The following is a 27,320-nucleotide window of genomic DNA, read 5'->3' on the forward strand; positions in this document are numbered from 1 at the left end:
AGTTTTATGGAAAAAACTGCATGGAAAGAAACAATTGGGAATAAGAAATGTGAGAATGAAAATTAAAACTTTGAGTATTGGTGAGAAGGGTTGTGATAGCGAGTTTCCTGGGGATGAAAACTGTGTCTCTACGAGAATTAACAGGGCCCAACTAAGATGATCGACATCGAGAGTGGAGCGCGATTCTGCGGATCACGAAAAAAGCTCACTCTGGAAACTCAAATTCTCGAGATCGACAGGATGCAGGTGCCCTGGGGTAGAGGTCTACATGGTAGTGCGGCTATATAGATATTGTAGGGATTTAGAACTACTTCTCTTCTGCGCAGGATTGTTACCCGCGAGCATATCAACCATCCAGTTGCAAGATAGAAAATTGAAGTTAAATACTTTGTTGCTCCACTCCCAGTGCATTGCAACAGCTCAATTGGGCGAGTATAGGGCAAGGAGTTGCCGCGTACAGGGACACGAGGACAAAAATTTTCAGTGGAGGTGAAATTTCTCAATGTGTCTTTGCACTACTCAGTATCGATAAGGGAGGAATAGTTGAGATATTACGGCGATGTTATCTTTTTATTGACGTATTCGTGATGTAAAGTCGAATGGCTTAGTGGATTTGTCAGATTAAAAAGAAACTGGACAAAATGGTAGTTATGAATCCAGTGTTGCATCTTTGTCTTTTTTCCTCGATGGGATTGGTTATTTACATCCATCTGTAAAAATTAACATTTTCACTAAGAACAATTTACGGCTAACATTTATGTAACAATTACAGTCAGTAGCGAGCATTGCAATTTCTTCGTCTGATTGCCAACTGACTACCAGAAGCAGGAATAGTCTGGACGCAGTCTGATCAGAGGTGGTTTGGGTCTAGCAATTGGGCATGGAGGAACTTGATGATTCGGTTCCATTGAATTAATTTTTTAGGCTCGGGTTCACTGGTATTGTTTTGATATCTTTTTGCAACATAAAACTAGATTTCTTATTGTCAAGTAGTGAGGAAACGTTCTCGATTGTTGAAGAATCACCGAGAGCTGTATACATTGTACATTTAAGTCATTGGATGTAAAAACATTGATTTTGGTTTTCTTAAGTATTTAAAAAATTAATTATTAGTTAGATGCAAACAAAACTGCTTCATTGTTTTATACAAATTATATTTTTCTTTAAATACTGACTTCAGAGAATATGGAAGCTCTACTCATATAATAGACGTGTTAATTCATTCAACCCATCATTTATTTCGGGTTGTTTTGGTGGATCACATACTGATGCCCGTGAATTAAATAGGTGATACGTTATCGGTTGAATTGAAAAGGTAATTGGATTGAACAAAATGGTTGAGTCTTGGTATTCATACTAGGGTCACATAAGATTTTTTGGCCATCTTTAAAACGTGATTTCTTGGTAATCATTCTGGAATCCTATACATTTTCCTCTCTTTCAAACTAGGATCGTTGTAAGAACCCAAGTATGCACATATGAAAATCATATATGATCCTTGTAAGGATTCAAGCAATCTTCAACAAGCTGGTATGGAATCAAAGAAGATTCTATCAAAGCTCAAATGTATTGGAGGACTTCTCTGGGATAAAAAACCATTTAATAATATTCGAAATATTTGATTCCTAAAATTTGTTAAATTTCTGCTTTCTAAGTCCTGAAAACATATTCTCAACTAGATATTTTAAAAACATATAGTTTTAAGTATATGGTATATTTAGTTCCGAAACCGTTCGATGATTGTAAAATTAGTCAAAAATATCATGGGTTTTCAAAAATTGAATTTTTTCACCCCAACATTGACAGGACCACCACCAAGATACTTAATAGATATAAAATTTTCTCTCGAAAATTTTCATTTGAGTGGAAATATTCATTTCTGGTTTATTCCATTCTTTGCATCATAAAGAAAACTGAAACAAAAAGCTCTTATAGCGAGTGACTCCATAACATGAATAAAAAAGTATTTTTATTTTGTTTCACAGAATTTTCAAACAGTTTCATCAGTTAGTTAAAACCTGACATCAAATATCAGTTGTTTCAGAACCATTTTTTTATGCAGAAAAGTTAAATATTTTTTTTTCATTTGATCTGTAGCAGAAACATTAAGAAAAGTTTATGGATAAATTCAATTGTTTCTAGCAAGGCAAAAACAAATTAAAATTGACATTAATGTGCTTCGCATAGGCTAATGAGATTCGATAATGTTTTATGGAACCTAAAAAAATTTCTAATTAAAACGCCGAAAGCCAAGCTTTTTACAGTATTTCTAAATTAAGATTTTTGTAAGATTTTTGTAACGCCAGGATTTCACTGTAGAGTTTGGGTAACATCAATGCTGAAATTTATTCCATGATATTACCCGGACTTGAGTCTTAGAGCATTTCATCGCTGAACCAGCACATAGCAAGCATAGAAACTTGATTCAGTTCTTAAAATTTGTTTCTCCAAAATATTTTAAATTTCTTTATGTGCAGTCTTTTTTCATTATGATTATGTCGAGGTCATGAAGTTCACCCAGACTAATATTGTCCTAAATAATCTGAAAATCACCTATACCGCCATATTAGGTCTGAGCAGAATAATGTCATACATTTGTGGTTTATAACTGGTAATTACTGTAGTAGTATACACACAATTTATACATAAGCCATCGTGTAGGAAACCATCAAAAAGTCCAATTATCTTAGTAATTATGTCTTGCTGCACAAAATAAATGTTACAAGTACCCACGCGGGAGTCTGAGTCGCACATAAAGCAAACGTTGTTGACGGGAGTTAAGCTGAAATTTTATTTTGAAGAATGGTTGTTTTGAAGAATTGTAAATTGACATGAACAGAATACTTGCCATTTGGATAAGATCAACACTGAAAAACGGCGATATTTTTTCTCAACGCTTTTGGTTTGGAGTTCATAAATTTGACGGATTCACCGCATTCTTTTTTATCCATTTTAAACGCAGGTTTGTTCTGTGAATTTTTGTAAGAAATGCTATAAAACTATTATCACCGCCTATATCTTATATCTTTTTTGCGGTGAATGCGGTGAATCGCAGGGATCTCTTTATTTTCACCGCATTTAACGCAATTCTCACAAAAAAGAAAACCTCCGTACACGGGTTCGAACCTCTCACCTGCCGAATGTCTACATTTTTAAATTTTATTCCACTGCGTCACTTAGTTCTATGATATTTCTTGTGAACTTAAATCAGATTAAAGAAACGATGAAAAACAAATTCGCTGAATTTCTGTAATTCTGAATTTCGGTGAATTTTGGTAAGAAATAGTGGGTATATGGGCTTACGGGGACAGGGCAGGGGAGATGCATAATTTCAAGAATTTCATTTTTTCTCTTTTCTACCCAATTTTAACAAACTGCAATTTTTGAAATTATGCATCTCCCCTCCCCTGTGCCTTTAAGCCCATATAACCATTTCTGTAAGAAATACGGTGAAATACGGTGAATTGTTTTTTGACTGCATTCACGGCATTCAGCGCCTTTCTTATAAGAATTTGCCACAAATGTTGATGCGGATCAGGTTAGTACGAAATGCGGAGAATTTCCCGGTGAATTTTTGTAAGAAATGCGGTGAAAACCGGCGAATTAATTTCTTTCACCGCATTCGCAGCAATCACCGCATTTCTTTCGAAAATTTGCCGCATTCACCGCGTTTCTTACAAAAATTCACCCGAAAACCTCGACCCGGGCTGCTACTATTTTACGTACCTTTCTAATCATTGTTCTCTTTTCAATGTATTTATAAACTGTGACCGATAGTTGTGCGGACTTGTTCGTTTGATCATCTGAAATTCATCAGCCTTTGGGAATTCAGAAAATTGCTGACTTCGTTTTTTGATGTTCTGATAATGAGAGCCAACTTCGGCAAGATTATCGTAGTACGATGGTTTATTCAAGTTCTCGTATATGGATCCTCTATCACTGGTTTGTGGTTGATTTTGACTGTGAACATTGGAAAATGGGGTCTTTCCTATTATAGCCCCCCCCCCCCCCCCAGCTTAGTGATCAGATAACCTATAGCCCCTCATCATGGTATCTATACCATAATGGGGGGCTATAATTTCATGGGGGAGGGAGTGGGGCTAAGGCTAAATGGGAAATACCCGGAAAATGGGGTTTGGAAGGAATTTCCAGATTGGTCATTCTGTGGCCGATAATTGGCAACCATGCTGCTTTCGGTTGCAAACACGTTTGCGTAGTGAGATTGTACGTTAGCGTATGTGTTCGTTACAAAGTTGTGACGATTGCTGTAGATATCGGTATCACTATAAAGCAATTTAAATCTTTTTCAATTGCCAGTTATTGAAATTACAATTACAATAAGAAGAATTTCAGTTACAGGTATAAGTTAAAGTTGCAAACATTTTATGATATTAAATTATTGATACTCATCAAGGATGCTTTCGAGTGGCGAAAGACCTGTTTGAGTAATTTTATAACCGAGCCATTCGATTTCCGATTTAGCAAAGTGACATTTTTGGAGAATGATGCGCAAATTATCTTCAATTAATTTATTGAGGCATTTGATAACGTAATTAATGTGGTCGGATTCTGATCTGGCGCTAGCTAATTTGATGTCATCTAACAAACAATGTGTTTTGGAGACTAAAAACTTGTAGTCCATTGCTTTTTGAAATTCAGTTGACATATCAGTGAGGCCGTAAATTCCGGTTTTAAATCTATATGTACCTGTAGATTCACCACAAATGATATTGAAATTACTGTGTTTTGCAGTGTCTTGTATTGTAATGTAATTGTAATTGACTGTATGCTTATTTGAGATCTATAGTTGAAAATTATTGTTGTTGACCGTTTTGTGTGTTTGTAAGATGATGTTAAAATGGAACTATTAACATTTCTATGTTGGGCATTTGATCTTTATTTTTAAGAAAGGAATTGTTTAGGGCTTTAGAATCTAATGCTAATTTTATAGGTTGATCTATCTTTGCTGTAATTACTATCGGTGAAAAGAAGTTTTCGTCAGAACACCTAGATAACTTTTCGATATGTCCTTCTTTTTGCAGTTGGTCTAATTCAGTAGTAACTCTAGGTTGTAGATTATATAGAACGCCACTACATTTTTGGTGCTTTGCAGTAAATTTCTAGTGAAACTTTGACTTAACGACATGTGTCTTTGATAGACCAACTCTTGAAACTAGATCTAAAAATTTCGACCCGATAGCTTGTTTAACATATAGAGCTATCAATATTGTTAACGCATTTACCCCTTTTTGCTTGTTGTTGTACCACTGCCAAGGCAAGACTACCGAAAAGGTCTCTTCCAGTAATGATTTTGTGGCCATCCTCTACCACTGTAAGGCAAGCATACTCACAAATCCAGTGGTTCTAGACAACTGTGGTGGCAATTTTGACGAGGAACTTGACCGGTTCGCTTGAAAGTGTTTTGAGGTCTTTCTCACGTGCAGAAGCAATCAATCGGGCTGTTGGGGTAGTCTTTGAGATGTTAGTTGCCAAAGTTTTTGTTGTGTTGCTAAGCACGCTGCCAGAATCGATCATTGAATTTGCTGTGGTTTTTCCAACTTGACTTATTGCTTTAAGTGGTTCAAGTTGGTTGGCCATATCTCTGGAGAGAGCTGCTACATAGTTGTCAGAAACAGAGTCGCAGTTTGAGTCATATATTTCCTCATATAGTTCTCTGGATATGTAGTTTAGGGATTCTTCGTCTTCACTTTTTTTAGCTGTTACGTCAATCTGATTAACGTCTTTTTGTTATGGGTGTGACTATTGAGTTTGCAATTTCATAGGTCTCCGACACCTTTCAGCAAAGTGATTTAAGGATCAGCAGTTGTTACGTTTTTTTCTCTTCACAAATTCTCCTTTTTGCTGTTTCAATGAGAAAAAGACAAAGCTGTCATATGTTACGTTTCGGGTTTTTGTGAAGGATTTCTCCACTATGAGCAAAAGTTCTTTCATTGGCTCTTTTTCAATGAGGAAATGTGGGTGTTTGCTTTTGAAGATCCTGCGGCCTTCTGTTCCAATCCAGAAATTTAGAAGTAACTTCGCCTTTTGGTCGTAAATGTTCCATGGTTTATCGGCGCACAAAAGGCCGATCTCTTCAATCTTTTTGCATTTGTTTTGCCAGGTCGCCTTTGAAGGTTGGTTGCGAATCTTTCTATCGCGTTTGGTTGTCTGAGTGTGGTTTTCCAATGGTTCCTCATTCACAGGTTGTGGTGGGTATGTGACTCCTGTGGATGGTCCGTTGAGAAGAATTTCTAATTTTATCCTTTCTTCTGCCAACAGTGCGAGTTTCCATTGTTTCGTCAATTTCTCCAACGAAATGGGTGGTGTGATTGTTGCTTTCTCCAAGAACGCGTCGAGATGCAGGATAGAGTTTTTCTTGTTTCAGTTGCTGACTGTGCCATGTTAAAATGTTGAACTGGATCTTTGGTCAATTAAGCCACGATTGATTACTTTTAGTCAGATTAGGCAATTGGATGCGATTGCTAACTTTTCAAGACTGATTTAGAAATTTACTTTCCGAATTGAGTTTTCGCGTCGCGAATGGCAACTTTGCTTTATGAGCTTACTTTTGGAAAGCTTACTTATTTTAAACTGCAAGTGATTATGACGAACACAAAGGACAGAACAAAGTAATTCATACAAATTAAGTTAAAAAGGAAGTTAAAAGAAATCACAAGGCGATCACGCAGAAGAAAGGAAGTTAAATTCATTTACAAAAGTTAATAGACAGTTTCCCGAACATAAACAATTAGGAGTTTGTAACAATGATGATTGATTGAAATAAAGAATAAGGAAATTGAACTAATTAACTGCCCCTGAAAAAGAAAAAAAATGGGGTTTAAAACTAAATACGGGAATGGATATTTTCAGAACTGTACCCAGTCCGTATGACATACAAATTAGTGAAATTACAATTACAATTAGAAATTTTTCAGTTACAGCTATAAGTTACAGTTGAAAATATTTGATGTTATTAAATTTCTTAAACTCATCAATGTTGACATGCGCTTTGGTGACCAGAAAAACGGGCATAGATAACAACTCTTGCCAATTGGGTAAGATCGGATGCAGCAAACTCATTTTTCTAATTTTTGTCTCGTTTTCAAATTCTTTGTCGAGCTTTCTCCTAGTGAAAAGGTGTAAGCCGCTAAAAACAAGTCATGTTGGACTTAAAAATGTTTTATTAAACCTTTTCACTGTATTTGTTGCTAACAGACATGCAACCATCACACTCAAAAACGTGATGGCAAATTTACCATAAAACTGAAAGGAAATCTCTTAGAATTATCAATTTTAAGGTAAACTTTGCATGAATTTAATGTTAAACTGAATCGTTAAGATAATAATATACCTCAAGTTACAAAAAATACCCAGGTTGAGGTTCCAGACGGAAGCCAGTATGTGCAGACCGTCCCAGACGCCAAGCACCTATTTCCAGACCTTTGTGCGTTCACCAGACTTTCATGCGTTCATGTCCAAACTTTCGTGCGTTCTCCAGATTTTTGTACGTTCACCCGATTTTCGTGTCTTCAACTGATTTTCGTGCGTTCATTTTCAGACTTCCGTACGTTTTTTTATGTTTCCAGACTTTGTAATTTTGAACGCACGACGCCCCCTCGTGCGTTCATCTTCCGTCTCGACAAACTTGCTTCCGTTTGGGACCTCAACTTGGGTAGTAAGATTGCATTTATCTTTTTGTACCCTTTTCAAGTACAAAAGTGCAATTTTTCAGAAATGTTTCTTCTTTTGTTTTGAAGCTTTCACTAACAAAGTTTTCTCTGAACAACAATTTAACTGCGGATAAGATTGCCAAATCTTTATCTTTAGGCTTAAATCAGTTCTTTTTTCTTTCCTCAGGTGCGTTTATGGCCTTGAATATGAGGCTCAAGCAAGATCAGTTCATTCCAATTTTTGACTCTCTCTTTTTTTCTTCTCCTTTTCACTGTTCCGAATTTTCACAACAGATATTATAAACTGCGCTGTTGGCTTCTGGTGTTAGAGAATACTCTAATAAAAGCAAAATTTGACACTACCGCACTCAATGAAAAAATCCACGCCTCTTTAAGTTAAACAGACAAACATACACAAATATGGTAAAATATGAATTAAAGGTTGTTTATCTATCTCTCAAAATATTTTAATTCTAATAACCTCATCTTGTTTCACAAGAGCAACCTTGAAGCAAAAACAATATTTTACTTTTTTACGTTCATCGCTTTCTTTTTTTAAAAAAAAATTTATCTTTAATCTTTTTGTTTTTCTTCTCATTATACACATTATCACACATCTTTTTTGACAATTTTTTGACCAAAAACTTCTTTATTAGAACAATAATTCCTATATTAGAAAACGTCAAATGGAGTTACAACTGCCTAATAGGAATCAAAAGATCGATTATTGAAAACAGACAATTAGCAATAAATTAGGCGTTTAGGAAATCAAGTGATCTGATTTCTCTTTTTCTATTCCTGAAACTGTTTAACTGTTTTGGTTCACCATATATTTTATTAGTATTGGGCTTCTGTGTTTTTCTGACTTTTTTCTCGCTTTCAAACTTTTTGAGTCTATGTAGATACCCGTAAAGCTATCTGAAGTTTTTCCAAATAGATCGGTTCAGGTGCTTGCGAAACTGATTTATCTGTTATGTCGATTGGAAAACACACGTTCTGCGCGTTTAGGATGGCCTCTGAATTCGATTACAGGAAATTGTAAACGTTTTTACTGAACGATTTCACAGGACTTGACTTATCTCGCTCGCGTCCGTTGTCTTTACCCCGATGGGACGCATTCTACAGGAAATTTATTGTGTCGCAATACGAAGCAGAATGTTCGTTACGAAACTGATTATCCCAACTTTTATTGATGTTTTCCAGTTGATCGTGCTAGCAAACTGTTGTTCACAAATTGCTTATAATTGTTCTTTTTTTGTGATCATTGATTGCACAGTTTTGTTCACTTCAAGCTCACTTATTTGCATATTCAATTTTTTCAACACTTCCAACTAAAACTGCAGAGCAATTGCTACTTTGCTGGCTTCGAGTAAGTGAATTTCACAAGATTTTGTATGGAGGTAAACGCATTAAGTAAATGGTCTATAGCTGCTGAAAGTTTGACATGGATCATTTTTAAAACTTTCAATCTGTTCTCCACACTTCCGTGATAAAATACACGCTTGACATCCCCGAATTATTATGTTCTTCAGCGGGTTAAGTCGCTACGGGGTGGCTTGATTCTCCGATACCCCAGTTGAGACGTCGAATTATGAAAAAACCGTGGTCGACCAATATCGGGTACAGAAAGACAGTGGTCGACCGACGTTGGGTATGAAATGATTATTTGTTGACGCTAATAGTCTTGGTCGACTTTAGGTCAACCCTAATGGTCATGGTCGACTTTAGGTCGACCGATATGGTCATGGTCAACTTTAGGTCAACCGATATGGCAATGGTCGACTTTGAGTTTTGACAAATACGTTTTTGCATATAATGTAGTTTCAGGTGTTAATTGTTTTATTTCAGTTTGCAAAAATTTATGACCAAAAACAAAAAATATTTTTCTCCAAATCTTTTTTCGAGCCAACTTATTGTCCTTCTATTTCATATCATTGACATGTTTCTAGTGCATTTGATGCTATCTTTGTCATACGGGGTACTCACTTTAAAGTACCCGTGAACCCCTTTGCAAGATAAACGACGAATTCTTGCAAGACCCTTGCAAAATGGGCGTTCAGAAATGTTTAATCATTGAAAAACGTTATAATATCGTAACACAAAACGTATGATTGACTTTATTGGGGAGACTACCCATTTTTTTTCTCAATTGTTTACTGACATTTGGTTTTTTGGGTCCCTGCTACCTATTAATGATTTAAGGTGAATGAACCCACAGAAAAGTCTCATTTACAGAACAAAAAGTCGTTTTTCGCCAACCCTTTTCTCCCTTTGACGTCTGAACTCATAAGAGAGAATGATCTTTGAGTTAATGGGACTTTAAATTTTCACTTTTCAGGAACATTTTTTGACGTCTATCTTGCAAGATCTTGCAAGGTTCTTGCAAGATAGGCGTCCGGATCTTGCATCTTGCAAGATAAGCGTCATTTGCAAGAATCTTGCAATATCTTGCAAGATAAGATTCGGAGTTCGACTAGGGTTGTGTGCGAGTAGAACTCTGCGATGAAACTTGAACAAATGTCGGGGTTAATTGCAAAATTTTAGATTTATTAGCAGTATTAGCTAAAAATCTTTTTCAGCATATAATTCGACCAGACATCAAGTGTGTTAAGAACAAAACAATGAGGGAACAAATTTTGAAATTTTAGGTTTGCCCAATAACAGTGGTACGCAAATTATTGGCAACTAATCATTACCAGATTATTTTGAATGTACTCTCTCAAAAAACATTACCTAGGACTTAATTGCTGGCTCAAAAAATGATACCAGTTTATCTGCTCTGTTTTCTGAAAAACATTTACTGCAAGATATATTTTCTTGCAACATAAATGTCGCCTTTAACAATGAACAAACTATCTTGTAAAACTCTTGCATTCGTCGAACCTATTATCTTTCAATTAAACCCCACCCCCGTATTTTTTAAGCCCCCACTTACAAGTCATGTAATGTTATATAGCACGTTACTGTGGAAGAAGGGGGGTTAAAATTTATATTTAAATGTCCCACGTAGAAGTTGGGGAGAATTTGAAACAATTGATCTCAAAAGTGTTACTTCAACCGTTTTCTTGGATTGTTTCGGAACACAAATCGCATTTTTCTTTGAGACTTTTCAACGACAACAATTGTTTATGATAAAAAAGTTGGGATCTATTCTGTTTCGTCCCCAGTGTTTTTTATGCCCCCTGTTACAAATTATCGGTGGCCATATAGCAAGTTGCTATGAAAAAAATGAACGAGGGCCCGGGTGTGTAAAAGTTATATACCCCAGCTGGAGGGAGATAGGAGAGGAGAACATAGATCCAAAATTGTGCACGGAAACCTGAAGGTGAAGAGTTTTCATAAAACTATATTTTGGGGTACTCTTACACTTACCTGGATCGAAAATTCATTGCAGGAAAGGGAGTTGTCAAATCCAGCTTTGCGTAAAGGCCATCATCATCGCTATTCGAGTTTTGTCTTTGACGAGAAAAGCGCACTTTCTTTATAGGACTGTTGTTCATTTGGAGTTGGATTGTGAATTAATTTAACACTTTTTCAAGGCTTAGTACAGTTTTAGAACTACGAGAAAATATAATCAACAGTATGACTAATCTTTTTCCTAAAAGTCCGTCTTCTTGTCTTCCTAACAACCAATTGGGGGGGGGGGGTATAATGATGTAAGGGTGGAGCTGCAATGGGAGGATTTTTTTGGAAAACGCAGCTCAAAACTCTTACGTCTTTTTGGGCTGCATTAGGCTTCTAACGGGGGAACTAAGTGTAAGAGTTAGGCGTAAATACAATTTATCCCCCACTCTTACATCTTTTTGGTCTGTCAAGGGAGGGTAAATTGATGTAAGAGTTCGGGGGTAATGGAGTAATCAACCCCGAACTCTAACATCACTTTACCACCTCTAAACAAATTACCCGCTCATTCTTACCTCATTTTACCCCCTCAATCTTACATTGTGTTAGCCCCCATACTTGGAAGATTGCCAGTCTTGAACCCTCAAACTCTGTGTCTTCAGCTGGTTCTCCTAAACCTCCAGACCATCAATGCTTGTCCAACTCTTGACGGTCTATATATATGAATAACACTTGTTAGATTAGCCCCCTCTCAACAAACTACCCCTCACTCTTATATCATTTACCCCCTCAAAAAAATTAAACCCAAACACTCACACAATTTTACGCCCCTTGGCAGCCCAGCTCTTAGCTCATTTTACCCCCTCTGAGCAAAATAGCCCCTCTCTCTTGCAATATTCCTCCCATTCCTCCCATTGCAAGTCCCATTCCTCCCATTGCAGCCCATTGCAGCCCACGTTTACACGGCAATTTTAGTCAGGGGAGGTAACTCCTCAAAAGTCCTCCCATTGCAGCCCACTGCAACCCACTCTTAAACGGCGATTTTAGTCAGGGGAGATAATTCTTCAAGAAACCTCCAATTGCAGCCCACTGCAACCCAGTTTTACATGGCAATTTTAGTCAGGGGAGGTAATTCCTCAAAAGTCCTCCCATTGCAGTCCATTGCGGCCCACTCCCACATGTCAGTTTTAATCAGGGGAGGTAATTCCTCAAAAGTCATCCATTTACAGCCCACTGCAACCCACTCTTACGTGGCATTTTTTCTCAAGGAGATAATTCCTCAAGAAACCTCCCATTGCAGCCCATTAAAGCCCACGCTTACCTGGCAATTTTAGTCAGGGGAGATAATTTCTCAAGAAACCTCCCATTGCAGCCCACTCTTACATGGTTATTTTAGTCAGGGGAGGTAATTCCTCAAAAAACCTCCGATTACAGTCTTTTGCGGCCCACTCTTAAATGTCAATTTTAGTCAGGGGAGGTAACTCCTTAAAAGTCCTCCCATTGCAGCCCACTGCAACCCACTCTTACATGGCAATTTTAGTCAGGGGAGATAATTCCTCAAAAAACCTCCCACTGCAGCCCATTGCAGCCCACTCTTACATGGCAATTTTAGTCAGGGGAGGTAATACCTCAAAAGTCCTCCGATTACAGCCTTTTGCTGTCCACTCTTACATGTCAATTTTAGTCAGGGGAAGTATTTCCGCAAGAGTGCTCCCAATGCAGCCCATTGCAGTCCACTGTTACATAACAATTTTAGTCGGGGGTGATTCCTCAGAAGTCCTCCGATTGCAGCCCATTGTAGCCCACTCTTACATGGCAATTTTAGTCATGTTGGTAATTCCTCAAAAGCCCTCCCACTGCAGCCCAGCTCTTACCTCATTTTACCACCTCTGATAAAAAATACCGCACACTCTTACATCATTTTACCCCGCATAGACAAATTACCCCCTCTCTCACAACAAAATGGGAGCTTTTTATGTAAGACATTCGACCCGGCCCAATTGGTATGATCAGAGGTGAAAATTTCTGTAATAAAACGAAGAGATAAGACACCAAAAATTGCAACAAATATTGGTAAAACAAAAACAAAGTAACAAATTTTTCATGGAAACTTATATGTTCAAGAAAGAAGACAAAACAAATGGATGTGTAATGGTCCATTTAAACGAAACATATATTATTAAGAGTCAAAAAAAGATCGTCTTGATTGAAAAACCGCAATGAGATTAATGGCATTCTTGCTATTGGGTCAGGTGGTTATCCACATTACATAGTTGTCTGTTTAAGCTAAAATAATCATCAAAATATACTAATTCACGGTAATGATTAAGAAAATTCGGTGATATACGAAATAGTTACTAAAAATTTTTTGCCTGAATAACATTTTAAAGCAGTCGAAATTTGTATGTCTCTCTACTGGTACCAATCATTTCTTTCGACGTCAAATACATCGTTCGCGCAAAAATTAGTGGACAAAAATCAGTTGAGCATATAGTTCTTGAAACCCACAAAGTGGAGTGGGTGCGTGCAACTATTGAAGCTATTGAGAAGCCAATTCACAATCCTGTTTCGACTTCGATCTTTCAGCGACACGCCGCGTTCAAGGTGTTTCTAAAGTTATATCGACCATTTTTTGTTCAAGACAAGCCTGTTAAATAACTTGGAGTCCACTTACTTTCCAATCTTGTTTATACATGGTTTAAAAAAATCTTTCTTCTTTCTTCGGAAAAAATCTCGGAGTCAAGCGTCATGGAACATCAATAATGAATCATAAATTTCTAAGTCTTAAACCATACTTTCAACATTTTAGGATCACTTTTTGAACTTACACTATGGTACCAAAAATCTACGTACATCATGATTTCTACTTTTAAAGCATGATTCGTGCGTCATAAGCAGAACTTGCGGTAAGACATGAAAAAAGGTACGAAATTAAGAAGTTTTAAAAAAAATTACATTTTCACTTTCTCCGCTTAAACAGAAAAGATGGTTAAAAAGACTACTTTTTTCTTGCACGGTTTGCCAAGTTGTTGCGCTACGAGATGTCGGATTTTCATGGACAAAAATACAAACGCAACTCAAATTGAAATCAAGATCCAGTACACATATGCATACAAATGTTACTTGAGAAATAAGAGTTTTGAGGCCCAAAAATTAAGCGGAAGACCCCTAAAATTGTCAAAAAGATGCTTAAAAAAATAACTTGCGATATTTTGAAAGATATCAAAACTTCACTGGAGCGCATTAGAGTGAACCATAAGGCTTTCTTTTGGTACTATACAATTTCCAGAGGCACTGTTAGGCGAATTCTCAAAAATATGATGTTGTTTCAAGAAATGCTGCAAAAAAGTCAGTTTGAAGAAAAGCTTCAAACTGACTTTTTTTCTGGCAAAATGGCTTTTTACTGATGAAACAAGGGAGCTCCGGTGACGGAATTTTTTGACTTTTTCGAAGAAATGGACCAACATTTCTTAAAAAAGAAAAAAAAATTGAGTTCGGACAAACGATCATTTATATTTTGCAGTGCAAAACGATCAGATGGACGGAAAATGCTTGTTAAGTGTCCAAACAAGCTAAACGCTGCCGGTTATTTGGATATTTTGAAAAATTACCAAGAAAAAAAACATTTTCTGCACATTATTTTTAAACAAGATAATGCTCCCGTGCATAAATCGAAGATCGGCAATTTTTTGCAAGAGAAGGAGTGGAGGGTATGGAATGGCCAGCATACAGTCCGGGTCTGAATCATATCGAAAATTTAAGGGCAATTTTGAATTCAGCGACTACGAAAACAGACAGTTTTTGGAAAATTTAGAAAAAGTCTGAAAATTTGAATGAAAATGACGCAGAAGTCGTGAGAAACCTGTATGACAACTGTACAAACCGTCTGCTAGACATTGAAAGAGCTAAAGGCTTAATGATGCGTTATTAGAGATCAAATTTCTTCTCAAAGTGTAATGTTATTTGGTGTTTGTAATGCTTTTTTAAAAAAATCTTTAGGTGTACGTAGCTTTTTGGTACCATAGTGTATCAGCATAAACAGTTAGTTTGTAATTTTCAAGCTTAAGAAGTTCCCGCTTAAAATATTGTCAAATTTAAAAATTGTCAAACTTGGAGATAAATTCACTTGAAGCAGTGATGGATTTGTCTTCTCTGGACGTCGATTCATTCATCAACCAGTGATAGAAAAACAGGGCTTTTTTTCTCGCGCAATGTCGGCTCTTCTGTCTCTTTGGGCAACTCAGTGCATGTAGGTTGCAAATAAGAGTTTCTCGATCTAACTTCAAATGTTCAACGTTTGGGCAAGACAATGTCTCTAAATTTATTACGTTTTTCTGAAGTAGTTCCGTGAGAGTACTTGTTTTCTCTTTGCCCTTGGCGTAAAATACCGCTAATGGAAATCGAAGAATAATGCTGTCTATCATTTGTTGCAAATAGCAGTACGAATATTCTCCCGTTTCCCACAGAAGACCGTGCAAAAAATTAGAAACCCACTGGTAAGACTTTTGATCACTTGAAGAGAGCGTTCTGTATGAATTGGGAGGTAGAAAGGAAATTATTTCGATAAAGTTCTCAGTAGCAATAGCAAGTTGTTTAACTATGAAGCTAGATTTATTCCGAAAACCTTCAAAGTCGAGAACAACCGCTCGTGATTTCAGCATTCCAACATACTGAACAATCGTCTTTTGAAAGTTTTCACGTAAAAACAAAATGCAAGGCCGGTCACGTGACCAAGATACTCGTTTGTGACTGCACAAGGTAAAACGTATGAGTAACCCGGTCCCTTTTTGCTAAACTCATGAACAAAACCGGCAGCGTCCTGGAGAATAGCGTGTAATCTCAGAATTTTGAAAGACTTAAAACATTTGTCGAGTGATGAATTATCAATACCAATTATGCCCCCGGAAGGGATGTAGTTTGAGCGCGATGTTAAGATCAATGTTAGGATCCAAATGCAAACAAGTTGCTAAAAAGTACAAATATTTCTCTCTGTACTCTCTCTGATAAAATTCCCTCACAAACAAATTATTTTCGTGTATTATTTTCAAATCTGTTGTTGCAATAGTAGCAACCATTTCGTTCTATTACGTTTCCGAAAAGTGAAATTTTCATCAGTTGATTTATGCCGAGAATTTATAGGCTCTCGTTAAAAAAATTGACAATTCCATATGCTCCAATGTGATTTCATATTATCCTCATACAATAACCAATTCCATATTATATTCATAGGATATACCATAACCCATTATTCTCACAGGATATAGCATTCCATATTATCCTCATAGGATATACCATTCCATATAATCCTCATGGGATATACCACTCCATATTATCCTCATGGGATATACCACTCCATATTATCCTCATGGGATATACCACTCCATATTATCCTCATGCATTCTATACCCTATTATCCTCATGGCAGGATAACCCCCCCCCCCTACCCCAATACAGCTATATAATACTACTCATATTTTTTGCGAAATTATGCAGAAAACGACGTTAAATTTAATGCATAATTTTCGCAGAAATGAACCAATCCGAAAAAATATCACCTTTTGGAATTTATTGCAATTTAATATTGGTCGAAAGATGAAAATCTTTTTCTCACACAACCTTTCGTAGAAAAATATTTCAAATTTGTCTTTTTCTCTAATATCCTATTTTTACAAAATTCCAATGAGTTTTTTTAGTTAGTCTATTCACTTTTTTTGTAAATACTGGCAATTTATAACTTTCGTTATAGGAAAAGCGTTGTATTTTTGCCAAAATAACATTTTAGATCTGAATTGAGCGGCTGGACCCATTTTTGATCTGAGGATATAAGTCTGCTTTTTATGAAAATTGGTTTTTGAACGTGGCGTGACCTGACGATGAACTCAGGGCCGACGTTCCAGGTTGTTCATCTAATAACAAAACAGTTTAATGTACCCCTCCCCGATCTCACCAAAAATTCTTCAATTTATGCCTAATGAGCAAATTTCTCAAAATTTATTACAACAAAACTGCGACAAATGCGAGTAAATAAACTCGCCTAGGCGAGCTGGTTTGTATGTAATGATATAAAAAACCAAAAGTTACATAAATCGGACAGAAACTCTAAATTTGTCGAAAAGTATTAAGTTCCCGGGTCAACGATCATACAACTTTCTTTGATTTCGTACTAGGTCATATATGATTCTTAGTAATCATACTAGGTCATATATGATTTGTATTAATTCTTGGTAGTCATACAAGGACCATATATGATTTCCTAGAAATCATACAAGGATCATACAAAAAAATTAAAAGACTAAAAACTGTATAATTTTGGTTTTCCATTGAAGTTGAAAAAATTTCTTGGATTTCATACAAGGTCATATATGACACATAATACATTGACTGGTGCCACAAATTCTCGGATAATGTAGTCAGAGGACTTATTAAATTATTATATCGCCTTTGCAATCCACATTTGATTCTTTGTTTGCGCTAGAAGAATAACTTTGTGGTTTAAACGTATTCAGAAAAGGAATATGACGTGATATGCATTTTTTCTTGGTAATATTTTTTTATAAATGAGCATTTATATGTATAAACTGGCTTCAGAGTATGTCAAAAATTTTGTTATTTGTTTGGACTTACTCTTTCGTTATGTGCCCAACTTGCAATTGCTATTGTATGTTAGGGTCTTTTGGCGGATCACAATGTGATGCCGGGGTATCATATATGTGATGCCCTACCGAATAAAAACAAAAAAAAAAACTTAAATGATTAAAGATTTTCAAAAATAGATGTATGATTCTTGGTATTCGTACTAGGATCATATATGATTTCTTGGTAATCATACAAGGATCATATATGATTTCTTTGGTTTCATACAAGGATCGTACTAAGAAATCAAGTATGGACAGTATGAAATCATATATGATCCTTGTATGAAATCAAAGAAACTGCAACCCGGGTTGAGCTACAACTGACCTGCTGAAGGCATGTAACAACCTTCACCTCCTCCTTCGCCCCTTCCACATGAAACTAAACAAAGTCAAATCTACAATTTATCGGCCGTTTTTACAATTAAAATTAGGGATCTTTTCCGTTTGTGTCCTTTAATTAGGGACCTTCTATTCAAATTCACGCAATTCTTGCATCTTTTAGCGATTTTTAGCGGTGACACCTCGACCCGGGTTAGTGGAATTATTTGAACCCCCGAGATGCACGTTCCATACTTTTTGCGTAATGATTTACTATGTAATGGTACGTGTTCTGTAGGGGGAGCATATCGTACTGCAGGGATACGAACGGAAAAGATTCCATTTCTGAACATTTCGTTAATCCATCTGCTATTCATTTCAGTTTATTTTTTTCTTCCAAAAAACAAAACCAATGCATTCTCTCTGTGACAGGTTATATAAAAACGCATGATTTTATCTTTTGGTTTGAACACGCGGTTTGGAACATTTGTTAAAATTTCGATACAAACTATAGAAACAATAGAAAGTTTAATTTCCCAGAGAATCAGACAAGAGCAAATTGGTTCGAGTCGCTATATTGTTATCATTGAATCTCCATGAAATAGTGCTGTGAATCAAAATTCGGTTTAAATTGATGATTCTATAGAGACTTTATTATAGATAAATTGCAGTTGATTATCGAGTCTTTTTTCAGTCCCAAAATCAAATCACCAAATTGATCTTTTAAATAGATCTCTCCTGTGAAACTTTAAATTCTACTCTAAATTACCGTTTTGTCATTCCCTCAACATTGAGAAATTAAAATATGCGTTGAATTAAAAATGCATTTGTTGCGCTTGCAAAGGTCCATATCCCAACCGGTTACGGGGCCAGTTGTTTTCTAACTGACAGAGTTGGTTTTGTTAAACAAAACAAATTTGATGTTAACAGTTTTTGTTCCAACTCTGCATAGTGCTATTTCACTTCACAACTGTTATACCTGCTCATTCTAAAATGGATAAACAGACAGTGAAGATGTTGACCTGCACAGGAAAGACAAAGATTCCAATCTGAAACTCAAGATTTGTGGCAATGATGCAGACGAAGGCGCTCTGCAGAGCACTCCTGTGGACAGGTAGGTAGCAACTCAATGAACCTGCACCGCTGGCCATTGGATCAAACAATGAGTAGGTGAAGAACCACAAGGTGCTGAAGGATGCATATGAGAAGGATGTTGCTGGCATAAAAGAGAAGATACAATGTAAGATGCCATATGCACCTGACTCTAGATGCAATAACACTCATATTGAAGAGACATGAATTTGTCCCAAATGGCGGCATAGGAGTTGGAAAAAAGGCTTTGAAGCTTTTGCATGAGAGGTTTGAGTGCGTGGAGACGCCAACAGTGGTCACTTTGGTGGAACAGTTGGCACGACTTCAGCTCAGAAAGTCTGAGGATTTGGACAGCCTCTTCATCAGAGGACAAGAATTGTTCACGAGGTTACAAGGAGCTGAGGAAGCAGTCTCAGAGACCCTCTTCAACAAACTGTTCCGCAATAGTCTGCCAATGATATATGATGTTTTTGTTTTACAAGAAAAGCTTCAACTCTGCAACGAACTTCGCACAGTTGAATGGAAAGCAGTAGAAATTTCATGATAGCAAAGCACAGAGGCCTTCGGGATGAAGAGGATCAGTATCACTAGCAGTAAAACGCAACTTCAAAAAGGGAGCAGGAAAGAATACTGCTTTGCTCTTGTTGCGAGTGGGATCCCCGGACACTTTGCTAAGGAAGGAGGAAGGAGACAGCGCTATACAGGAGGTGTCGGGAATAAATGACTTACACAGGGCATGCAGGAGACGATGAGAAAAAGCCAAGCCTTACCCCATGTCAATGGGTCCAACAGTGACTACACCAGGTGAAGAACATTGGACGGCTCAGCCAGTCAAAGACAACAGTCATGCTAGTGGACAATGGTTGTACGGGATCACACAGTGTTAAACACGCGTTCTTGGACTTTCTGATTCTAGAATGATATACGGAGGCTGTGTGAGGATGATCAGACCCTCAATCAAAGCGGGAACCTAATGAGTACTCAGATTGTTTTTTGTGTGCTTGACTATTCTTGAAACCTTTCATCATGCCAATGATGAACGGTGTGGGAACATAGCTCCATTTTCGAGAAAAGAAACATCTCCATGAATATCTACAAGGGAACTCGGTTAAAATCAACTCAACGAAATGATTTGTTTTAAAATTCAATATGAGTTCCAATAAAGTGGATATTGCGAGGAAAGCCATAAGTCGCACAGACAACTGTAAATTTGGCAAATTGTATGAATTTTGAGCTCCGAGTGACCTGCCTTGGTCACTTACAACTTTCACCTCCTCCTTCGCTTCTACACATGTAACTAAAAAACGTCAAATCTACAATTTCTCAGCCACTTTTGCAGTTAAAATTAGAGATCTTTTCCGTTTGTGCCTCCCTCCCCGCTTCCAGGCTCGAGGTTTTGTCGAAAATTAATGTAAGATTAGCGGTGAATAGCGGTGAAAAAAAACAACTTTTTTCATCAAAAAATTCCGGCACCTTTTAGCGTTCAATGCGTTGAAAGCGTTTTGTTTTTGTAAGATTACCGATTTTTAGCGGTGGAAAACTTTTTTCACCTCATTCACCGGTTTTTTTTACAAAAAAATGCTGTACAGGGGTTCGAACTTCTCATATCCTGCATATCACCAACTTTATATTATACTGCGTCATATGCCACCTACTTCAAAGATATTTTCTGTGAATTTAAGATAAACGTTGAAATTAGCGTTGGATAATTGTAAGGTTTGCATTTTTAGCGGTAAATTTTTTTTTCATCGTATTCTGCTGGTAGCGTTGAAGAATTTGTTTCAACGCATTCTGCTTGTAGCGGTGAAACATTTTCTTTCATCGCTTAAACGTGAAAAGGTATATTCTCGACGCTCTAAAAAATTTTTCACCGCATTCATTGCATTGAGCGCAAATCTTAAACTTTTCACTCAAATTTACTCGACATCTTACATCTTTTAGCGCGTTTTAGCAGTGAAACCTCGATCCGGATTAAAGGGTTCACATTATTTGAACCCCGGAGATGCACCTGCCATACTTTTCACATAACATAATGCTTTACTGTGTAATGGTACGTGCTCTAAAGGGGGAGCATAAATCACTGCGGGGTTACGAATGGAAAAGATTCGACCTCTGAGCATTTTGATAACCTAGCTGTTATTCACTTCACTTTTCATGTTTCTTCTGAAAATAGAAACAATGCAACTTATCTAAGAACTGCATAATTTTATCTTTTGGATGGAACAAGCGGGTGGGAATTTTTTTTTAGAATTTCCATTAAAACTATAGTCATAAACTTAGTCAGAATTATTAGAAAGTTTAACTTCCCTGATAATCAGACAAAAGCAGATTGATTCAATACCCAAATTGTTATAATTAAATTTTCAAGAAGTAGAGTTGTGAACAAAACTTCGTTCAAACTGATGATTCTATGGTGTTATTTTTCTAGTTAGATTGCAGCGATTATCGAGACTTTTTTCATTCCAAATACCGAATCACCATATTGATCTAATAATCAGATCTCTCCTGTGAACTCTTAAATTCAACTGTAGATTACCATTTTGTCTCTCCCCTATTTTTGAGAAATTACATTTTTTTTGCAGAGTTGAAAACGTCTTTACTCCGCTTCTAAATGTCCATAGCCCAACAGGTTACGGGGCCAGATCTTTTCTAAGTCATGAATTTAGTTTTTTTAACAAAACAGTTTTGTTGCTAACAGTTATATTCCAGTTCTGCAAAGTAACAATTCACTTCACAACTGTTATACCTGCTCATTTCAAGAATGATCAACAGACAATGACGCTGTTGACCTGCACTGGAAAAGCGAGATTCTGATCTAAAGAGAGAGATTTGTGGCAATGATGCAGACGAAGGGGCTCTGCAGAGAAGTACTGGGGACAAGGAGGAAGCAACTCAGTGAACCTGCTCCGCTAGCCAATGAGGTAAACAATGAGAAGTAGAAGAACCACAAGTTGCATGAGAGGTTTGAGTGCGTGGAGACGCCAACAGTGGTCACTTTGGTGGAACAGTTGGCACGACTTCAGCTCAGAAAGCCTGAGAATTTGGACAGCCTCTTCATCAGAGGACAAGAATTGCTCACGAGGTTACAAGGAGCTGAGGAAGTAGTCTCAGAGACCCTCTTCAACAAACTGGTCCTCAATAGTCTGCCAATGATGTAAGATGTTTTTGTTTTACAAGAAAAGCTTCAACTCTGCAACGAATATCGCACAGTTGAATGCAAAGCAGTAGAAAATCCACGAGAGCATAGCAGAGAGGCCCATGGGATGAAGAGGCTCAGTGGCACTAGCAGTGAAATATAAGTTCAAAAAGAGACGAGGAAATGAAACTGCTTTGCGTGTCGGATCCTTGGACACTTTGCTATAGGTTGCAGGAGGCAGGAGACAGCGCTATGGAGCATGTTTCGGGAGAAGTTTCACCAACACAGGGCATGCCAGAGACGAGGACATGGTGACAAGTTTGAACAGATGGCAATGGGTCCAATAATGAGGAACATTGGGCGGCTCTCACGCAGTCAAAGACAACAGTCAAGCTGATGAACAGTGGTTTTACCAGATCACATAGTGTTAAACATGCGTTACTGGACTTTGTGCAGGTTCCTTCAGTTGTCTGAAGTCCCAAGGAGGAGGCTTCTAAAGTGATGGTTGGCGGCTATGTTAGGATCAGCGACCGTCAAACAAATGGGAAATCCAATTCGAACCCAGATTATGTTGTGCGTGCTTGACTTTTCTTCAAACCTTCTATCGTTCCTAAGATGAAAGATGTGGGAACATAGCTTCAGTTTCGAGAAAAGAAACAGCTCCATGAATCTCTACAAGGAAACTTGGTTAAAATCAACTCAAAAAAATGATTTGTTTCAGAGTTCAATTTATGTACCAACAGCGTAAAACTTGACGGTGCAGGGATATGGCAAAGACATTGTGGTCATTTAAAAAAGAAATGAGTAGGAGATAAAGATGAACTCGGTGAAGTGTGCAATTTGTCCCCACTGTCCAAAATAGAAAAGACTTCCTTACCCAGAATTGCAAAATCCAAGCAGAGGAGAAACTGGTGAGGGTGTTTACAGAAGTGATGAGACCACTCAGAGTAGAATCACTGTCTGAACTCTGGTTCTTCATTGTGTTTGCCGACCAGTACACAAAATTTGTGTTAGTGAACTTGCGTAAGGCGGAGATTGAGGCACTGGTCACCCTGAAGCAGCTTCCGCTGATTGTTGGGACGCTCAAGAAGCTGAAACGAGACAATGCAATGGAGTTTCTCTGAGCAGTTCAAGAGGTACTGTTTAGACTCAGGCAAGCTCCAGGAGTAGACCATAGCACACAAGGCACCACAGAACTGATTGGCTGAGAGTTGCAACAGGACATTGCTGGAGATGGCAACATGTTTTCTCATTAACTCATGTTTTCCAAGATTAAGTCGGGAGGAGCAATTCTCAACGCAGAGGTTCACAAATTTGAAACAAAGAGAAAACAGATTCTCAAAACAGCTGAGGCCAGGTATAAAAACTAAGCCTTCAATTAATAAGCTATCGTTTTATTGGCTGCGCAAATTTAAAGAAAAGGAAAGATTGAGATGTGAGATATCTTGAACCTAAGCACCCAAAGAAAAACTTATTGGTTGTATTAACGGGGACAATGGATGCCTCATGTTTATATCCATATCACGAAACGTGAAGGCAGTTCGAGTTGTGATCATTGAGGATTCTAAATGCGGCTCAATCCCTGACAAGACAGAGACGCCTGGCCTACTAGATGAGGGATCACAGCAATATGGGATCTGTCACTACCAGAGAGTGACATATGAGAGTTCACATAGTCAGAGACATTTGGCTTCTTTGGAGATGCACAGGATCAAGTGGACAGAGGAGAGCATAGAAGAAGAACACAAGCAAGGAAAGTATGGCAATTTTTTGAAGAAGTCGGATCCCCTCTTGTTGTGACTGATGGAACTATTTAGAACACGAAGCAGTCCACAACGACAAGATGATGATTGAGACCTGTGGTACCGGGCACTGACGAGGGAGGTTGAGGCACTCCAGGAGATCGAAAATTGGTACCTAGTGCAACCAATCATACACAGGGACGTCGAATGGGTCAAAGGCGTCTGCAAAATTAATTAGATATCCAGTGTAAAAGTCGACAAATAGAAAGCACGCCATCTGGTGAAGGTATTCAAACAAGTGGAAGGACTTTTTTGAGACCTTTGGGCCTAACCTGTAAGCCAGAGGATCAGGATTCTACTTCAAACACCAGCAAGGCAGGGCTATTTGGTCAACCAGCTTGATACCAGGTGGGCTTTGTTGCTCTCACCAATAGAGGAAGAAGTGTATCTGTAGCAGCGCGAGAAGTTAATGAAGCGGGGCTCAGATGGTGAGAATTTAGTGTGCTGACAGAATGGAGCAATTTATGGTTTGGAACAGTCTGCTAACAACTGGTAGAACTCGTTCCTGCTGATTAAAGGGATCATCAGAAGCCAGAAAGATTATTGTGTTTGAATAAGAGCGGAGGCCAGTGATAACATCTCTAATTTGGTCTGGGTTGACGGCATCGCAGTAGAATTAGGAAGCATAACCGTAATCTCTAATGTCAAGAAACCAATCGAGGTAAAATTTCACATGGAATACAGAGGAATATTACGCTGGTTTTTGGACCTCAGAATCAAACAAGAAGAAGACAAAGGCCCTGTCGACACAGAGCGCAACATAGAAAAAATGCTTGAGCTGCTTCAAAGGAATCAAAGCACATCTTCAAGAACTCCAGCTGATTTGAACTTAAAACTGACAGCACAGAACGAAGACAAAAAAACTAATAAGAACAATTACGGAAGCTTGATCTGGTTAATCAGACGAGGGTAGGCATGCTCACAGTCACTCTTCTCTCCAGACGCATGAATAGCGACCAATCGCAAATATTTATTCGGAAAACGACTTCGTAGATACCTTTAAGGTAAAAAAGTTTAAACACTTTCTTACACAAAAGAGGCTAGTTATGATTTAGTGTGGGAACGTGATGCCGACTGGTCTGTTGACGTCAACAACAGAAAATCAACAACAGGGCAACAAATTCAAGTTTAACGGAGGTGACACAGCACCCAGCTGGGATGTCAAAAAGAAGGCTTTGTCTTCATAATAAGCACATTACCAGGGCACATACTGTACTTGAGGGGCTTCATAATAAGCACAATACCAGGGCACATACTGTACTTGAGGGGCTTAGCATCCAACAGACTCATCTAATAGCAATTGTAAAGGACAATCAGGGTTATATCAGACATTGCTGAAACCAGTCAAGCACAAGAGGAGCAAGCACATCGAAACAAAATTCCACTTCATTAGAAACACGACGGGGGATTTTGTTCCTCTGAGAAAACTGCAGGAGACATGTTCGCAAAATCTTTACCCTTATCAAAGGTGGAAACTTCCACAATAGCTTTGTTGGGAGAAAAACCTACGCAATAAGCTGAAATCTGATTCGGGATGTTAAAAATTCTATTCAAGAAAAGTCTTAAACTCTGTTGGAAATATCAGAATTTTCAATTTTCCAGTTAATCAGACGAGAGCAAAAAAATCAAGTCTCTAAATTGATAAAAATGAATCTTCAAAAAAATGTTATTGTTAATCAATACCCGGTTCAAACTGGTGGTTATAGATAGTTATTATAATAGTTAGATCATTTGATATGATTTCATCCCAGCATGCTTTGAATGATTATGATATCACCGGAAGAGTAAGCGAAATCCACGAAAAGCGCTCGTTCATTCTACGCATGTTGACCTTTGCTACATATTTCTTGGAATTTTGCATAACCAAATCATATTGGTTAAGTCTTGCTCCGCTAGCTAATTTGGTAAACAATGAGAAGGAGAAGAACCACAAGTTGCTGAAAGATGCATATGAGAATCATGTTGCTGGCATAAAAGAGAGGACACAATGTTAGGTGCCATATGGCAATGACTCTAGATGCAGTAACACTCATATTTAAGAGACATGTATTTGTCCCAAATGACGGCATAGGAGTTGGAAAAAAGGCTTGGCGTGGAGACGCCGACAAGGGTCACTTTGGTGGAACAGTTGGCACGACTTCAGCTCAGAAAGTCTGAGGATTTGGACAGCCTCTTCATCAGAGGACAAGAATTGCTCACGAGGTTACAAGGAGCTGAGGAAGCAGTCTCAGAGACCCTCTTCAACAAACTGGTCCTCAATAGTCTGCCAATTTTATAGGATGGTTTTGTTTTACAAGAAAAGCTTCAACCCTGCAACGAACTTCGCACAGTTGAATGGAAAGCAGTACAAATTCCACGAGAGCATAGCACAGAGGCCCAAGGGATGAAGAGGCTCAATGGCACTAGCAGTGAAATGTAAGTTCAACAGTCAAGCTAGTGGACAGTGGTTTCAACGATGTGGGAAGATAGCTTCAGTTTCGAGAAAATAAACAGCTCCATGAACCTCTACAAAGAAACTCGGTTAAAATTAACTCAACAAAATGATTTGTTTCAGAGTTCAATTTGAGTACCAAAAGCGTAAAATTTAGCAGTGCAGGGATATGGCAAAGACGTTGTGGTCGTTTAAATAAGTGGATATTGCGAGGAATGAGTCACAGATAAAGATAAACTCGATGAAGTTTGCAATTTGTCCCCACTGGCCAAAATCGAAAAGACTTCCTGACCCAGAGTGGCAAAATCCAAGTAGAGAAGAAACTGGTGAGGGTGTTCACAGACGTGAAGAGACCACTCAGAGTAGGATCACTGTCTGGGCTCTGGTTCTGCATTGTGTTTGTTACCAGTACACAAAACTTGTGTTAGTGATCTTGCGTAAGTCGGAGATTGAGACACTGGTTAGCCTGAAGCAGCTTGCAATGATTGTTGGGAGGCTCGAGAAGCTGAAACGAGACAATGCAATGGAGTTTCTCTGAGCAGTTCAAGAAGTACTGTTTAGACTCAGGCATGCTCCAGGAGTAGACCACAGCACATTAGCCACAACAGAACGGATTGGCTGAGAGGTGCAACAGGAGATGGCATGATATTTTCTCAATAACTCATGTTAAACCAAGATGAGGTGGGGAGCAGCGATTCTCAACGCAGCGAGGGTCACAAACTTGAAACAAAGAGAAAACCGATTCTCAACAGAGCTGAGACGAGGTATGAAAACTAAGCCTTCGATTAAGAAGCTATCGTTTTATTGGCTGCGCAATCTTCACGAGAAGGAAAGATTGAGATGTGAGATATCTTGAACATAAACATTAAAAGAAAAATTTGTTGGTTGACTGAC

The 27,320-nt window shown here is 37.9% G+C and overlaps 2 protein-coding genes across 2 annotated transcripts in view; both read right to left on the bottom strand.

Annotated features, from left to right (window-relative positions):
- Positions 1 to 1,791: 1,791 nt before the first annotated feature.
- Positions 1,792 to 11,158, bottom strand: LOC142350366 (uncharacterized). The gene is made up of 4 exons (XM_075402210.1): positions 11,043 to 11,158; positions 4,122 to 4,283; positions 3,727 to 3,960; positions 1,792 to 1,913 (listed from the first exon to the last, which is right to left on the bottom strand). Exons 1-3 carry the CDS (start codon positions 11,057 to 11,059, stop codon positions 3,735 to 3,737), a joined length of 405 nt encoding a protein of 134 aa, XP_075258325.1. The 5' UTR covers positions 11,060 to 11,158; the 3' UTR covers positions 1,792 to 1,913; positions 3,727 to 3,734.
- Positions 11,159 to 13,490: 2,332 nt separating this feature from the next.
- Positions 13,491 to 27,320, bottom strand: part of LOC142350989 (uncharacterized) — a 60,821-nt gene continuing 46,991 nt past the window's right edge. The window contains exons 2-4 of the mRNA XM_075403020.1: positions 17,973 to 18,026; positions 16,880 to 16,918; positions 13,491 to 13,591 (exon numbers count right to left, since the gene is read on the bottom strand). Coding sequence (XP_075259135.1) covers positions 13,491 to 13,591; positions 16,880 to 16,918; positions 17,973 to 18,026 — 194 coding nt within the window. The remainder of the gene's footprint in view (positions 13,592 to 16,879; positions 16,919 to 17,972; positions 18,027 to 27,320) is intronic.

This window comes from Convolutriloba macropyga, chromosome 12, assembly GCF_964194025.1.
Source record: "Convolutriloba macropyga chromosome 12, txConMacr16.3, whole genome shotgun sequence".
In the NCBI taxonomy this organism is placed as follows: Eukaryota; Metazoa; Xenacoelomorpha; order Acoela; family Convolutidae; genus Convolutriloba; species Convolutriloba macropyga.